The sequence below is a fragment of the Molothrus aeneus genome, chromosome 26, assembly GCF_037042795.1.
Source record: "Molothrus aeneus isolate 106 chromosome 26, BPBGC_Maene_1.0, whole genome shotgun sequence".
In the NCBI taxonomy this organism is placed as follows: domain Eukaryota; kingdom Metazoa; phylum Chordata; class Aves; order Passeriformes; family Icteridae; genus Molothrus; species Molothrus aeneus.
In genome coordinates, this window is record NC_089671.1 from 2,857,975 (window position 1) to 2,875,902 (window position 17,928).

At 49.0% G+C, this 17,928-nt stretch overlaps 1 protein-coding gene across 1 annotated transcript in view; it reads right to left on the minus strand.

The window, feature by feature from the left end:
* Positions 1–11,482: 11,482 nt before the first annotated feature.
* GNA13 (G protein subunit alpha 13) overlaps positions 11,483–17,928 on the minus strand; it is a 30,650-nt gene continuing 24,204 nt past the window's right edge. The window contains exon 4 of the mRNA XM_066565937.1: positions 11,483–16,347. Within this exon, the coding sequence (XP_066422034.1) occupies positions 15,775–16,347 (573 nt within the window). The 3' untranslated portion in view covers positions 11,483–15,774. The remainder of the gene's footprint in view (positions 16,348–17,928) is intronic.

A 17,928-nucleotide genomic window follows, 5' to 3' on the forward strand; every position in this document is an offset into this window, starting at 1 on the left:
TATATAAAAATATATAAAAATAATTTATATACAATATATTATATTTATAATATATTATAATATAAATTATTTATATAATATTTATATATTTATATAACATTTACATAAAATTACTGGTTGCAATAATTACATAAATAAAATACATTAAATTAAAAAAGAGAAACCTGCCCAATTCCTGGTTGCAGGAGTTACAGATAAGTTAAAGAACAGAAACCTGCCCAATTCCTGGTTACAGGAGTTACAAATAAGGTAAAGAACAGAAACCTGCCCAATTCCTGGTTACAGGAGTTACAAATAAGGTAAAGAACAGAAACCTGCCCAAATCCTGGTTGCAGTAATTGCAAACAACATCCTGACACAGGAAATTAAACCTCTCACACAAAGCACCCACTAAAAATGTGAACCTGATTTTAAAAAGAAAATTTAAAAAGAGAGAGAAACTATGTAAATAACCTGGATTAAATTCAAGGCATTTTCTCCAGAACATCATGAAATATCTGAGATGCAGCCCGACTTGTCTGCTCTCCCTGGGCAGATCCCAGAGCACTCCCCAGCCTGGATTTGGGAGCGTTCAAGAGTGATGAAGACAAAGATTCCTGGATCCAGGCAGCTTCAGCACACACCAAACACTGAGCAGCATCATGCTAGCAACCAGTGGCAGCCAAGGGATACAAACATTAGCTTTCCAGAGAAGAATTTTTAGTGCACTGGTAGTTCCCTGTCAGACAGTAAATTTTAAAATAGTCCATAGTCAATGGCAGAGAGTAACCCTTGGAATGCACAAAGCTTCCTGCAGCAATTGTGCTTCAAGCCTGCAGCAGCACCCCGAGGCATTCTAATAACCTCTCATGGTTCTCCTTGAGCACTTCAGGGGTTTTGGTGAGCACATTTGGGGTTTCTGCCACTGCTTCACTCTCACCTCTGGGCAGTCCTTGATAATAAGGTTCTCAAGTTGTGACACACAAAGTGAAAATGAGAGGAGAATGCTGAAAGGTTTTTAATCTTTGTGTTGAAAGACTGAAGGAAAAATCCTTCTCTCTGTTGCCTGCATTCTGCTACTTGTGTCTGAAAACAACAGCTAACACTGGTGAGAAGGTTTTCAAGCCTCTGAGCAGCACAGCCCTTCTCCTCTTTCCCCAAATACCCTCTGTGACACCTGCTTCTACTTAGCAAAACAAATAAACAGTCACTAACCACAAGTGTAACTCTCCACCACTGACATTTCTTTGCACGTCTCAGACCACAGCTTCCTTTGGAAACCCTGAACTTGTGTGCTTCTACAGTTTTTGTGCCTGCAAGGCCGTACAAAGATGAGAAAAACAAGCAAACACACCGAGGCAGAAGCTGCTGGTATCTACAGCAACAGAGACACAAACCAGGCAGGGGTTGTGAAACACATCCTGCCAGGAGCTCAGAGCCCAGGGCCAGCTCAGGGGCTGAAATGCAGGTGAGAGGGGGTGGTTTGAGGCACAGGTGACACCAGCAGGGGCCAGGAAACTGCTCCCAGGGCCAGCAGGTCTGGGGTCAGCACACATCCAGCCAGGCACGAGGTTGCAGGGATGCACAGTGGCCAAAAACCTGCCCAGAGCATCCTGCTGGTCCCAGTGTGCTGCAGGATGCCCTCGGGACACCTCAGATGTGCTCCTCACACCGTGGCACTGGTTCCTGCAGGGGCTGGGCTCTGCCCTGGCTGTGCCCAGCGCGGCCCCAGCACTGCAGAAGGGAGGAAGGAAGAGGTTGGTGCAGCTTCTGTCACTGCCCAGGCCCCCTGCCCTGGGCTCTGGGTCACCTTGGGGCCAGGGGCAGCCTCAAGCTCGCTGTGTCAGCAGAGCTCAGGATGGATATCAGGAATGGTTCTACCCCCAAGGGTACCCAGGGAACAGCCCCGAGGCTGCCAGAGCTCCAGGAGGGTTTGGACAGCGCTGCCAGGGGGGGATTGTTGGCTCTGGGCTGGACTTGAATGATCCTTGTGGTTCCCTTCCCACTGAGGATCTTTTCTTTCTCTTCTCTTCTCTTCTCTTCTCTTCTCTTCTCTTCTCTTCTCTTCTCTTCTCTTCTCTTCTCTTCTCTTCTCTTCTCTTCTCTTCTCTTCTCTTCTCTTCTCTTCTCTTCTCTTCTCTTCTCTTCTCTTCTCTTCTCTTCTCCCACCCCACCCCACCCCATCCCATCCCATCCCATCCCATCCCACCCCACCCCATTCCCCCTGGGCAGGCTCCAGGGGTGTCAGTCCCACTCCTGGGGGTGGCTGCACCCCGGTTTGGATCCCGTGCCGAGCCCCAGACCCGTTCCAGGTCCCAAAAGGAGGGGATGAGGAGCCGGCTCTGGGGGAGACATCGCCCCCCGCCCTGCTGGGCTCGCACCTGGAGCCACCGGGGGCGTTCGGAGGTGACAGCGGCGGAGGGACCGGGGAGAGGGGGCAGGCAGGGGGAACGTGCCCGTGTCCCTCCCATTGGCCCCTGTCTCTGTCCCCTCCATGTGTCCTCTGCCCGTGTCCCTCCATGTCCCTGCCCGTGTCCCCTGCCCGTGTCCCCTCCCTGTGTCCCCTCCGTGTCTCTGCCCTGTATCCCCTGTCTCTCCATGTGTCCCCTGTCCCTGTCCCCATCCGCGTCCCCTCCGTGTCCCTGCCCTGTATCCCCTGTCCCTCCATGTGTCCCCTGTCCCTGTCCCTCCTGCCCTCGTCCCCTCCGTGTCCCTGCCCTGTGTCCCCTGTCCCTGCCCGTGTCCCCTGTCCCTGTCCCCTCCCTGTGTCCCCTCCCTGTGTCCCTGCCCTGTATCCCCTGTCCCTCCATGTGTCCCCTGTCCCTGTCCCTCCTGCCCTCGTCCCCTCCGTGTCCCCCCCGTTCCCTCAGCACCCCCCGGCTGCGCGGCCCGCGCGCGCCCCCTGCCGGCCCCCCTGGGGACTGCGGGACCGGACAGACGGACTGGGACAGGAGGGACATGGGGACACCCAGGACAGGGACAGGGACACACGGACAGGGACAGGAGGGACATGGGGACACACGGACAGGGACAGGAGGGACATGGGAACACAGGGACAGGGACAGGGACAGGGAGACACACGGACAGGGACAGGAGGGACATGGGAACACATGGACAGGGAGACACACGGACAGGGACAGGGTCAGGCGCGGCATGGGGACAGGAGGGAGAGGACAGGCAAGGCATGGGGACACACGGGACAAGGACAGGGACAGGCGGGGCATAGGGACAGGGACAGACGGGACGGGGACAGGGACAGGCGGGACACGGACACACGGGACAGGGACAGAGGGACAGGACAGGCGGGACAGGGACACACGGGACAGGGACAGCCGGGTCATGGGGACACACGGGACAGGGACGGGCGGGACAGGGACAGGCGGGATGGGGACACACGGGACTGAGACAAGGACAGGGACGGGGACAGACGGGACGGGGACAGAGACAGGCGGGGCATAGGGACACAGGGGACAGGGATGGGCGGGACAGGGACAGGCGGGATGGGGACACAGGGGACAGGGACATGCAAGACAGGGACAGGGACACATGGGGACATACGGGATGGGACACACGGGCTGGGGACACGGGGACTGGGTGTGCTGCACTGGTTCATTCCAGCGTGAACTGACAGCAGGATTGCCATGATTAATTTAAAATGTGGGCACGAGAGAGATGGAGCATATTTTATTAATCCAGCTCATTTAAAAGCTTTAAGAGACCTGCAGGAAAGCAGCAGCGAGGGAAGGAGAACTTTGAGGTCTTGGTAATGAGAGCATCACCCTTTCCGGAGGAGATTTTGGGTAGAATTTGCAAAAAGAAAAAAAGCATTGTGAGTGACAATGCTCCATGACCACACTGTGAACCCCGAGCTGAAACCCCTCAGGGATTTTCCTGCCTCCTTGCATTTTTCCCAGAAACATTTTCCCTCTCTTTTCCTTCTGACCAGAGGCATTCTGGCTTTACTGGTTTGTACAGGTGTCCCAGGAGCAGCGTTTCCTCCACACACCCAACAGCTCTTTGGGGTTTTTATTGAATCCAAGCAAATAAAAGCTCCAATATTTACACTTGTGTGTTGCTTTTTGTGTTTGGGAGCTTTTACAAGCTCTGGTGAGGTTTGCTGGGAGGCAGGGGAGGAGTTTAGCCCATGGTTCCTATATTTATATATTAGCCATGTATTAATGTTCTATTTTCCCCCCTGATAATTTCATTACTTTCTCCAGAATTTCAGAGACATAAACCAGGGAAAAGAAGGATCCTGGAACTCTCAGGAGGTGTTGCTAATGTGGTGATTGAGGCTGAATTTCACACCTCCCCTTAGGCCTGCTGAGCAAGCACAGCTGCTGTATTTAGTGCTCTGATGTTCCTGGGATCCACCCTGTGCTCAGATCATGGCACAGAACCACCAGCATCGGTCCTGGTCCTCCCTCTGCCCCTCCAGCTCCTCCACAAAGCTTTGGTGTGAACTCCAAACTGAGCTGGCTGCAGACAATGATCTTGCCAAGTATTTCTCACAAACACTGCATGAGCAGCTCCTCCCAAACTGCCTGGCACAAAAGGATGGGGGGACATTCACATCCCCTCAACAGGAATCCCATCTAAGCAGAAGATGGAGGAAAAACTCAGCCTGTGCTAAAGAAATGTGAGATCCAAAGAGCCGTGGAAATGGGAAATTAGGTTCAGTTTTTAGTTTCATTTCAGATGTTTCAGTTGTTCTTTTGCTTTACAGGAACTGTAAATATCTGGGGTTATGTCCCCCACCACGGCCAGGAGCTGTTCAAAGGAGGAGGAGCTCTTTCAATGCAAACAAAGAGCAAGGTTTAGGTTTAAATGCAAAGGTTTAAGTTTAGGTTTAAATGCAAAGGTTTAAATTTGGGTTTAAATGCAAAGGTTTAAATTTGGTTTAAATGCAAAGGTTTAAATTTGGGTTAAATACAAAGGTTTGTGAGTGTTACAAATGTGAAAATGGAGATGGGACAGGTGAAATCCTGCCACAAATGGGAGAGTCCAGCCCTGAAACCCCCTCAGCAAGAAGCCAATCTGGACCTTCCCTGCAAGGATCTCCAGTCCCTGCACTCCCACACTCACAGCAGCCTGCTCTGCCAGGGCTGGGGCACAAAGGAGAGGGGAACAAAGGTGTGGGGCACAAAGTGGGGCACAAAGCTGTGGGGCACAAATCTGTCGGGCACAAAGGAGAGGGGCAAAAAGCTGTGGGACACAAAGGAGTTGGGCACAAAGTGGGGCACAAAGCTGTGGGGCACAAAGGAGTGGGGCACAGAGTGGGGCATAAAAGTGTGGGGTACAAAGTGGGGCACAAAGCTGTGGGACAGAAAGGAGTTGGGCACAAAGTGGGGCACAAAGGAGAGGGGCACAAAGTGGGGTATAAAGGTGTGGGGCACAAAGTGGGGCAAAAAGGGGGGAATAAAGTGGGGCACAAAGGAGAGGGGCAAAAAGCTGTGGGACACAAATGAGTGGGGCACAAAGGAGTGGGGCACAAATGAGTAGGGCACAAAGTGGGTAAAAAATATGTGGGGCACAAAGGAGAAGGGTACAAAGGTGTGGGGCACAGAGTGGGACACAAAGGAGTGGGGCACAGAGGTGTGGGGCACACAGCTGTGGGGTGGAGCTGGTCTCACTCCCCTGACAGTGCAGCCAGGTGCTGACACACCTGGCAGTGACCCCTCCCACCAGCCTGGGACACCTCTCCAGGCTGGGGACGGCTCTCTGCAGGTGCTTCTCTCTCCCTGCTGCTGCCCCTGAAGCTGCCAGCTCCAGAACGTCTCCTCCATCTCCTCCATGTGATTCCCAGCCCAGGCTCCCCTGGCAGGGAGGGGATGTGCCAGGCTGTGTTTCCCTCCTCTGCCCTCTTCCCTTGGCATCATCCCAGGTGTTGGTCGTGCTAGGGGGAGGAGGAGTGGGAAGCCTGGCTCCAGAGGAAGGCTGCAGGGCTGCCCGGTGCTCTCCTATCCCATCCCTGCTGCTGTGCAGAGGGGAGAACAACAATTCACCCTCCAGCCTTTAGGAGAGGAGCTCCCTCTGGCAATTCATTTGAATAATAAATGGCTAAATACTCTCCATGTATCAAACCTTCCTGTTCAGCCAGCTGGGGCTGTGTTCTTAAAGGGAGAAATCGTGGAATGCTTTGGGTTGGAGGGACCTCAAAGCCCACCCAGTGCCACCCCTGCCATGGCAGGGACACCTCCCATTGTCCCAAGGCTGCTCCCAGCCCTGTCCAGCCTGGCCTTGGGCACTGCCAGGGATGCAGGGGCAGCCCCAGCTGCTCTGGGCACCCTGAGGGCCTGCCCACCCTCCCAGGGAAGGATTTCTTCCTGACATCCCATCTAACCCTGCACTCTGTCAGTTTAGTTCCCCCTTCTCCTGTCACTCCAGGCCCTTGTAAATGGTTTTTTTTCCATCTTTCTTTCAGGCTCCCTGCAGGGACTGGAGAGCACAATTAGTCCTTGCAGTGGTGTCAGTCAGCTGAGCAAGGCTGTGATTCACTCAATCACAGAATCACAGAACTCAGAGAATTCACAGAATCACAGAATCCACAGCAGCAGCCACAGACCTGCTGCTTTTGCACATGCAGAAATGTCCCTTTGCCCAGTGACACCCCCAGAGAACACCAGGGGCGACTCCCCACTGCTTCATTCCAGCACAGTGAGAGCCAAATTTCACTGGAAAAGAGAGGAAGATTTAGGATTTGCCACAAGGAAAAAAAGTGTTTAATAATATTTCACCTTGAGTATTGCAGAGGTGAGAGGAGCAGCAGCAGAAAGGTTTCCTGCTGGGGGAGAAGATGCAACACCATCAACAGGGAGGCCTCAGGCTGCTGCTCCTTCCCCAGGCAGCTTGTGGAGCACAGCAGGGGATAAAATGAGAAATAAAATAAATAAAAAGAGAAATAAAATAAAAGAAGAGAGAAATATCCCCTCTTCTCCTCAAGTTTTGTAAGTGGGCATGGGAGAGAAAGGGAAGGAGAGTCTGTGTGGGTCGTCTGCAAGGACAAAAGAGGAAGTTTTGCCCTTAATTTTAGACAATTTTTCAGCAAATGCCAGACATGATGTAAGAAGGCTGGTGCTGCTGAAGCCTTGCTCAACTTGTACCCCTGCAAATCCTGGTGTTAGTAATACTTTGGAAATGCTGATTTCACTGAAGTTCTTTCGTTTGCTTCCCTTTTCTTCAGGGAAAATGGAGGCTACAGCAGGAACCAGTCATCAATTCCCAGCTGCTGCCACTCTTGGATTCTGGATCAATATAAGAGAATCAGCTCATCCAGCAAAAATGCAAAATATTCTGCCTAGGCAACCCAAGAAAGATCTGTATCACTGATAGATGCTGGCTTTTCTTCCAAGAAAAGCTGAAAACAACAACCAGGCACAGACTGGGGGCGCACAGAGGGGCCGAGGCTCCTGTGGGGTGGTGGTGGCACTGCAGGGACAGTTTGGGGGGTCAGTCCCTGGAGGTGAGTTATTCACAGCTGCTGTCACCTCCCAGACTTCACTGGCTGGAATATGGTGAGCTTGGAAGCAGTCACTCAGCACAAAGGCTGCCTGGGGCAATGGGGATGTTAAATTCAATGTCCTTCTCCCTTTTTCCCCCTCTGGATCTGATAGAGGTGGCTTTTTGCTATGTCAGAGAAGTTGGTTGTGTTCCAGGCTGCAGGTGACAACAGAGAGGACAGGACAGCACCTGCAGCCTGGCCAAGAGCCACCAAAGCTGGCCTGGTGCTGGGCAGGACAGAGATTTGGACATCAGCAGATTTGGGCTCCATGATGCTGCCTGTCAATGGGCAGGACCCTGGGAAGGGCATCAGCATCTTTTATACAGGCAAGATCCACTAATGAATACTGGGAATGGGAAAAACTCACTTTGGGTGCTGCTTGGATGCACAGGATCTCGTGCTTCCTCCTGCTCTGCAAGTCCTAAATTAATAAAAACCAGTCTGCACTGATCAGCATTGTCTTGGTTTGGAAAGACAGGAGTCTGCTAAGGAAGGCAGGAGCCTCCCCTGAAATGGAGAATGTAAACCCTCCCCACCCCTCCCAGCTGCTATGAATTTTAAATTATGGGGCTCTCAGGCAAAAATATGGGAGCAGGAATAACAGTTCTTTAACAGGGAAAGGAAAAAAAATAAAAGGATAAAATAAACAATGCAGTACACTAGAACAACACTGCCAGAGTCAGAGCCCAGCCTGACACCCTGTGGGTCAGGAGCAAGGGGGTCCTGTAGAGAAGGATGGATTCCTCCTCTGAAGATCCAGTGGAAGGAGAGGCAGCTGCTCTTCCTCTGGGGAATCCAGTGCAGAAGCTGTGCTGGTGTCTCAAAACCTCTGGATTATATCCGGGTAGGAATGCTTGGCTCCTCCCTCTGGGCGGAGCATCTCACACTGGGATGCTGCAGCTCCTATCAGCCATGCAGGGACATTCAATGGCTGTTATCAGCAATGTCTCCTCCCCAGGGAGGTGTGATTGTGGTCACTCAAAGGCAAACTGCCCGCTTGACAAAGGTAATCTGCCATACAGATGGTAATGGAAAACATCCTGCATTGCAATCTTCAACAAGAGTCATCTTGGTGGGTCACTTCAGTTCCAGCCATCCAGGCAGGGAAATGGGATTGATTCAGGTCCTGGATCTGCTGACAAACATCTTCCTGCCTCCCCCTGCAGGGCTGGGAGCCCTCCCTGCCCCAGGAGCAGCAAACACAACCTGCTGCTCACAGCTTGGGACTGCTCAGCCTTTCAATATGAACTGTGTGGAGCTGCAAGCAGAGCCCCAAGCCCAGGTTTGTCAGATCCAGTGCTCAGAATTCATCAAAGCCAGAGCTGGGCAGAGGCAGCAGCTCAGGGCAGGGACTGCTCTCCCCTGCTCTCACTGGGGATGCTTGGATTCCTTATTTTAGAGCCATCTGATGCCTGTTTATGAGCCCAGGCCGAGCACTGGCTCTGCCATGGAGCCCTGCACAGCCTGAAGCGTGGGAATGGCAGGAGCTGCTCTGAGCAGGGCACTGAGCAGGAGCCCAGAGCCCAGGGAAATGCTGCTGGTGGGAGCTGCCCTCCAGCAATGCCCTGCTCCTCATGTGCAGAAAAGAAAGCAGAGGAAGGCAATCCAAGAGCATCTGAAATTAGGCACAAATGAAACACTACTGCAAAGCTTGTGGGACTCTATCCACGTGGGTCACAGAATCACAGAATCCACAGGATCACAGAACTCAAAAAAGTCACAGAGTCACAGAATTTACAGAATCACAGAATCCACAGAATCACAGAACTCACAAAAGTCAACAGAATCACGGAATTTACAGAATCACAGAAATCACAGATTCACAGAATTCACAGAATTTACAGAATCCACAGTCACAGAATTCACAGAATTCACAGAATCACAGAAATCACAGATTCACAGTCACAGAATTCCCAGAATTCACAGAATCCCCAGGTTGTCAGAGACCTCCAAGGCCATCGAGTCCAGCCCAGCCCCAGCCCCTCACCCAAACCCTGGCCCCCAGTGCCACATCCAGGCTTTGTTAAACACACCCAGGGATGGGGACTCCCCCACCTCCCCGGGCAGAACATTCCAGAACGTTATCACCCTTTGTGTCAAACACTTTTCCCTGCTCTCCAACCTGGATTTCCCTTGGTGCAGCTCGGGGCTGTGTGCTCTGGTTGTGTCAGAGCCCAGCCCCAGCTGAGCACAGGCACCTTTCAGGGCGTGTAGAGAGTGATAAGGTCCTTCTTATCAATTTAATCAAGTAATTCCCATTTCACACACACTGAGAACAGTTCAGCTGGTGTCAAGACAAGTGGACAGGCAGGTGGAGGGGCCAGAAGCACCTCCTGCCATCACCTGTCCTGTTTTAGAGGGCAAACCCAGCAGGGGCTGTGCCAGAGCAGATTCCTGCCCCATTTCCAACCAGAACAGATTCCTGCCCCATTTCCAGCCAGAACAGATTCCTGCCCCATTTCCAGCTGGATTCCCCATGGGATCTCTCTCCTGGCAGCTGCTCCTCAGCACTTTGCCCTCCATGGGCACCTCTGCTCCCCAGGAAAGGGACCAAGGTCAGCTCTGAACCCGGCTCCTGCTGCCAGGGGACAGCCAGGGACACTTTGGGCACAGCCCCAGTGCATTTTTAATCCCTCCTGTCAGTTATTGTGCAATCACTGAGTTACTTTAACAGGAAGGAAGAGGCTTGAACACCCAACCTACATTCAGGACTGCAACGAGGTGTTTTGGTAAATCAAAAGTGTTGCAAACGTGAAGAAACTTCATTTCCTCCTGGAAATAAATCCTGGAATGTGCTTTCTTTTCCACTTCTGCTCTTCCCAGCACTTCAGCCCAGAGCACATCAGTGTGGGGAGGTGATCAGAGCCCAGGATGGTCCAACATCACTGACCCATTCCTAAGAAGAAATGATTAGTTATTAATAGGTTATTAATTATTTAATAGAATTATCATGGAATCACGGAATGGTTGGAGTCAGAAGGGACCTTAAAGCTCACCCAGCTCCTGCCCCCTGCCATGGGCAGGGACACCTTCCACCAGAGCAGTTTGCTCCAGGCTTGAGTCCCCAAAAGCTTCACCAGCAGCCCAGGTGAAGGCAATGCAATCACACCTGTGATATTTGCATTATAAACCCCAACAAACGTCACTTGTTAAGCTGAGTTCTAGATGGGCTTGGTTTTACTCCTCAGGAGGCATCTCAGGAAACAGGATACAAAAAACAAAAAGGAAAAAAAGGCTTTAAAAAAACCTGGATTTCGAAGTCAGAGGAACATCACAGCATTCAGCTGGAGTGACTTTTCCAGAGTGAAAAAGGGACAGGCAGGACCTGGAAACCACAGAGAGCTGAGTCCCCGGACATCCAGCGGGTTTGGAACTGGTTTCAGTGCTCAGAGGTGGCTCTGGGAGCCTCCAGGCCCCAGCTCACCCAGGAATTCTGCACTCCTGGTGCCTGCCAGCAGTGCTGAGCTCCAGCTCTGCAAACAGGGATGGCCTGGGCTCAGCATTGCTGGGGATTTCTTGCCAGAGCGTGCCAGCCAAACCCAAGGGCTCCTGTGCAAAATGAAGCATTTCAGGCCTATAAAAACTGATGAGAAATCAATGTTTTGCTGCAAAACCCTGCTTCATACTGCAGCCAGTGAGCCTCTTCTCCAGGAGGCAGAGGCTGGCTTAGTCCAAAAGAGCTAAAAAAAAATAAATAAATCAACTCTGCTATATCAAGATCCATAATTCATAGAGCTTTGTCGCAGAACACACCCAAGTGCCATCAATATTTTAAATATTGAGCACAAAACTGGCTGTCAAGTGCAAGTCAGCAATTCCTGGTGCCTCCCTGCTGGGGACAAAGCCCTGAGCAGAGTTTGTTTGACTCTCTTACATATTTTATTTGAAACACAAGATGTGTTTGCAGGAGCAAATCAGCCAAGCTCTGCCAACCAACAAAAAGAGTCAGCTGGCTGCCTGTGCTCGTTAATAAACAGAAAAAATGATTTCATCACACCAACATGAGGCTGTATATGTTTATTCATCGTCAGTACTTTTGTACACAAGGCAAATATTAATAGCTGAAAGGCAACACTTTTGGAGAGTATGTACAGAGCAATGTACAGGCAAGTGTAAGAGGCTTGAAACTATGAATTGATTTAACTGTTTTATAAAAAAGAAGTGATGCTTTTTCTTCTATGACCTCCCTTAGAAATAATTTATTGCCAATCTCAAACTAAAGCAAGGAGAGAAAAAAAATTTACAATAAAAAGTAGTCCCTGGAAAGTTTATAAAAAGTTAAACATATAAAATTGTAAGCCACAAACATTTATACAAAGCTAATACAAATCTTGGTTTTGTTAAAGATCTATGAGGTTGTTATAAAATATATTTTTACATAAAGGCTTCACATAAGGTAAGCTCTCACTGCTACTGAAAGCGCAGGAAAGCAGTTTTAAATAGTCTGCAATTCAACTTATTTTCAAGTACAACGCAAAGAAATTGCAAAATGGCACTGTATTGCAATGCTGTGTAATTAAAAACTACATTAATGGTACCATCAGAGAGACAAGAGCTGTAAAGTGAACTGGTGAACCATTTGCAGGAGACTTCCCCAGGGTGTGGAACCGGAGCAGGGCTGGAAAATGAAAATGATGAACATGAACCTTCTGCAATCTCTGCAGGAGGAACTGCCAGGGGTGCTCTGGGGCATGGGGACAGCTCAGATCCACCAGGAACCCCCAGGGTGTGGAACAGGAGCGGGGCTGGAAAATGAACATGATGAACATGAACCTTCTGCAGGAGGAACTGCCAGGGTGCCCTGGGGCATGGGCATGAGAGACTGCTCAGATCCACCAGGAACCCCAGCCCAGGAACACCCACCCACCCGTCATCTGCTGGATAATGCTGAATTTAAAGCTACTCACAAACAAGCCCCATGAACACCTTTGAGATCAATTTGATTTTTTTTTTTAAGAGCAGTTATTCTAGAAGAAAGCTGAAGTTTCACACAAACTGATGGCTTATGCTCCCACATACAATATATATTAAAAAAAAGTAACATTTTTAAAGCCCTGATGAACAGCCACAGTTTTTAGGTATCAATCATCTCAGCTGAACACTTTGCAGCAGGGAACAGTTGCTAAAACACCAATTTCACCTTCAAGTACAGCTTGTACAGGACAGTGGTTTATCTCCATAGGGTCAGTGATCTTTAGAACACAGCTCACTCCAGCAAAGAGAACTGAAGAATTTTGGGAAATTTGATTTTCTGGGACATTTCACTTTCTATCTGCTTTCCCACCTTCACTAGGAATACATCCCAACCTTGTACCACAGACTGGTTTCCATGAGGAAGCTTCACTCTCACCAGCAAACTGCAACTCTGGTTGTTTCAGGACAAAACTCAGCCTGCTCAGAGCATCAACCCTTCAGCTCTTGTACCAGATTTATGTCCTGCAATAAACAAATGCTTTGTAGGAACAAATCTAACAGGAAATACAACAGCCCAAGGTGTGCTCCAATGAGGGAGGGCATGAAGAGTGAGCCTGAAGATGGGCAAGGCTGTTGCTTTGGGGTTTTTGGCTGTAGGGTAACACAGGAACCATGTAAACAGAACATCCAGGTGCATCCCCTCACCCTGTCAGCACTGGGAGTGGGAAACCCGAGTGACTGGACTCAGTTATTCCATTAAAATAATTCATTTCTGCCTGAGAGTCATGGAGTGCTTTATCCACCAGGGCCTACAAGGGACCCAGCACTGGGGTCCCCCTTGCTCTCTCACAGGCCCTGGGCTTCACAGGGAGAGGGCTCTGAAAGGATTCAGAACAGGGATTTTTGTGGTGGTTCTGGGCAATTCCCCCCACTTTAGTCAAGGTCAGAAGTGCCCAGTGCCTTGGTGACCCTGGCTGCATCCTCAGACTGACATCAGTTTGGAGGATCTTCAGTAAATTAACAGGTTCCATTGACAAAAAATTCATCAATACTTCACATAAATTAGTTCAGACAAATCCCTGGTACTCACCCTATCATCCACTACCAGTCTTTAGTCTTTTCTGCAATCATCTGGTCTGACACCCTCCAAAGCACCTACTGCAGACCTCTCCAAATCAACTGTTTTAATCAGATGTAAGTCTCTGTTTTGAAAAGACACTTGTTCAGACACCTGTCAGCAAAGCAAAAACCAACCCAACTCCTCCTCCTGTTGACAACCAAGGGCAGGAATTTATTTTCTGCTTTCCAAGACTGGACCTGGAGGCCACCAGAGGTTTGAGTCTTTTCTTGGAGCATTTAGAGCCCAAAGGAGAACTTCTGCTCCCATCACAGGTGTGTTGCTCAGTCCTTGAAAGAGCCTCACCAGCCTTTCCTGAGGTCTCTGCTTCATTCTCCTTCCTGAATTGCTCACATATAACCTGAACACACCAAATCAGAAATAATCCACGTCCAGTAGAGGCAAAATCTACATTAAATATCCCCAATCCAAAATTCTTTTAACCCTCCTGACATCAGTGCTGCATCCAGACTTTAGGATTATGTTTAGATTCTGCACTGTGACTTCTCCCAAGCTCTTTTCAGAATTCTTTCCTCCCCAAACAGTGCCTGATGGCCAGAATCACAGACTAACCTATGACTATTCACTGGATAATATAAAAAAATAGAGGTCTTTCCAAGCACCTAACTAAATAAAAATACACTATTCCCCTTCTACTGCCAGGAGAACGAGGTACAGAGATGTTAATAAACTTACAGTCACAGTAAGTAAAGGCTAAGTTCAGGAGACAGGCAGCTTTCCTATGTCCTGGCAGGGCCACTGCTCCCAGCAGTGACACCACCACGCCACCCCTGGCTCGTGGGATGAGGATAAAGAAGCATTCAAGGATTGGCCACCAGCATGATCCACAGGAATTGGCCAATTCCATGGGGCAAAGTGGCAGCTGAGCTGCCCACACCACTACAGCCTGGGGGAAACCTGGTAGGGACACTGATTTTTATATCACAATCTCACTCTCTTTTTGCAGTGTGCTGTGGGGTACATCAGGATTGCTTTATTTTCAGTATTTTTCAGTATTATTATTATTATAATTTCTTCTTTTAATCACATGGCAATGCTAACAACTCCCCATAAGAAATGAAACAAAACTGCAAAAGGACTTTGGGTAAAATAGTCACAAGCAGCACTCTGGAAGATGCTGTGCAACATATTTGGCTCAAGTACACTTAGGATTGCTTAGACCCAACTGGAAAGTCTCAGAAAGAACCTCATCAGCTCAAGCACATTTTGCTGGGACAAGGTCTTTAATTTTTTCAGAAGAAAACATTCATCTGCATGGTGTCAGCTACACAAGGCCTCTGCTGGGAATTCATAAGGCCACTGAAAATACCAGAGGAGGACAGAACACAAGGAGGCACTTAGGTTTGCAAGTCCTTCTCTCCATCAGCAAATGCTCCTGACTCAGAGGAGGCACCTGGCAAGGAGGCAGGGAGTTCAAATAAAGCAGTGCTAAGTTAAAGAGCTTCCAGAACAGGTGACCCACAGGTAACATCTGCTCAGTGAAGGTAAAAAACACAAGCTGGGCTTGCTCCCCCCTTCCCACACCAGAATGCCAAGAGGATTGATCAGAGTGCTCTGTGCTTTGCCATGGCTCCAGGACACCTCTGGAGAGAATCTGTGTACTGTGCCAACCATGAATCCCTCATCACTGCACTCAGCACTTCCTGATAGATATGTCTGAAACTCCTGATTTTCCATATTTTGGAAGCATCTCCTATTCCATCCCAATGCCATGATTTATACTTAAAGCAGGAACAGGAATACACCCAGGAATGGGCTGCAAAGAGATGATTCCAGCAAGGGATCTGATGGGATTTCTAACCAAAAACAGACCTGAGAAATCATAAGTCAGCTATGGTATCACAGTCTTCACAATGAAATCAGATGTGAGAAGTTTCTCTCTCTCCCCCCCACCTTAAATTACTGCCACAGTCTAATAATTGCAACAATTTCATTGACGTTTTGACTTGGAATTCTGGATTTTCTAGGATAATACATATGTTGGTAAAAGGTCAAATTTACCACCTTACAGGTAACTTAGATATAGGTCTGCTATGAAATTACAACTTGAGTCAACTTGAAGCTACACTGGAAGAGATTAAGCCTGAATTTCTGCAGAAATTGGCAATAACGTGTTCAGCAGCAGCTTTCAGCCACATATCAAGAAGTCTGACAGGATCTGGATTTCTCTACTCCTGCTGTAAACTTCTAGTTAAAAAAACAACACACAAGAGTTACTGAAATAAAGCAGTCTTTTTGCACATCACTGTAACATCAGCTGCTTGAGGTTGTCGTGCAGGATGGTATCTTTAACATCACGGAAAACTAGCCGGATGTTCTCTGTGTTAATAGCAGTGGTGAAGTGGTGGTACAGGGGCTTCTGCTGCTGGTCCCGGCGTTTCGTGCGAAAACAATCCACCAGGAATTTTTGGACATCTGTTAAGCAGTGGGGATCCCCTTCAAATTCTGGGAAGTAGTCTTTGATGCTGACTTTCTGTACTTTTTCCTCAAGCAAGTCCGTTTTGTTCAAGAAGAGGATGATGGAGACGTTGCTGAACACCCGGTTGTTGACTATCGTTTCAAAAATGTTCAGGGACTCCGTGAGGCGATTCGTCTGCCTGTCCTCCATCAGCACTTGGTCAAACTCACTGGAGGACACCAGGAACAAAATTGATGTGACACTGTCAAAGCACTCGAACCACCGCTTCCGTTCCGACCTCTGGCCGCCCACGTCCACCATCTTGAAAGGGACATTCTTGATTTCAAAGTCGTACTCGTGAATCCCTTTGGTGGGCCTTCGTGCCAGCAGGATGTCTTGCTGGGAGGGAAGGTAATCCTAGAAAAATAAGGAGAGTTTTGTGATTAGGATGTGATGATGGGTATGGGCACAGCTGAGCTGCAGTGGAGAGAGCAGCTTGCAAGGGAACAGGACAAGGTTTGCAATAAAAAGACATGGATGTGGATTTTCCATGCTTTTGGGAAAGAGCTGGAGGCCAAAGCAGGAAACACAGCCAATATTAAACCAGAACATGTACCCCAAAGAACTTCAGCTTTCCTTCTGGCATGTGAAAAGGATCCACAACCAATTTCAGAGGTGAACCAGCAATTCCTCCAGCCAGTTTCCCTCATCTGGATCACCTCATGCTTCCTTCACTCCCTTCCCACAACACTGGCTGCCAATAGTTTGTGATTAGGATGTGATGATGGGTATGGGCACAGCTGAACTGCAGTGGAGAGAGCAGCTTGCATGGGAACAGGACAAGGTTTGCAATAAAAAGACATGGATGTGGATTTCCATGCTAGGAAACACACTCAGTATTAAAGCAGAACATGTACCCCAAAGAACTTCAGCTTTCCCTTTGCCATGTGACAAGGATCCACAACCAATTTCAGAAGAGAACCAGCAATTCCTCCTGCCACTTTCCCTCATTCTGGATCACCTCATGCTTCCTTCATTCCCTTCCCACAACACTGGCTGCCAACTCTACAATGGGTTCTAAACCAGCTTTCTCCAACCAGTAACTATGGGATGGATATCCCATGCCAGCTGTGGGTTCTCCATTCCTCCCATGCTCTCCTGCAAAGTGCATGACTGCTTCCAGAAACAAACCAGCTGCTCCACTAAGTAACTTTGAAGCAATCAATTATGCCTGAAAACTAAAACCTAAGTTAACTTCCTGTGTTTGTGCCATGCATCTTTGCATCCTGCTGGATCAGTGCACACTGGTGAGCTCACACTGCCTGACTTTGCCCAGAATTTACTGTGCAGTGAGTAGAACAGGGGAAGAAACTGAGATCTGGGTACAGCTCTTTCCAGTTCAGTTCCTTACAGCCTGGGGGGCACAGAGAGCTGTATCCTGAAGTTCTCCAGCCCACCTCTCCCCAGAATTTAAGAGGCATACAAGAGACTATTTTTTTTTTACATTGTTATATGAACATCATCAATGGATGCAGATGCAGATGAAGAAGAATTCTTATTAGTCAGCTTTTAACAGCATGAATTCAACATTCAGATTGGGGATTTCTTCATTCCTAGAATTACACTTTGGTCTATGGTCCAAGTCCTTCTGTTATCTGCAAAGTGCATCTCTACCACAGCTGCCTGTGCTGGACTTTAAAACCTTGTTGTTCCCTTGTTATGGAAACTCTTCCTCATATTTTTCCAGCATTTCTCACCCTTTCAGAGAGCGCTATTTAGGTTTTGGAATTTCAGTCTCTTGTTAAAAAGTGAATGATCTATGATCTTCCTTTGACAGTGCCAGTTCCCACACTTGGAGCTTTTCTAAAGACATGTAAGAGCAAGGTTCAGAAAGTCTGATTCAACCAGTCAGCTGGGTGGGGGAACAGGCACACCATGGCTATTGCAGTAGCTGTATCCAAGCTTAAGGCAACTGGGCAAGCTCAAACCACAAAAATA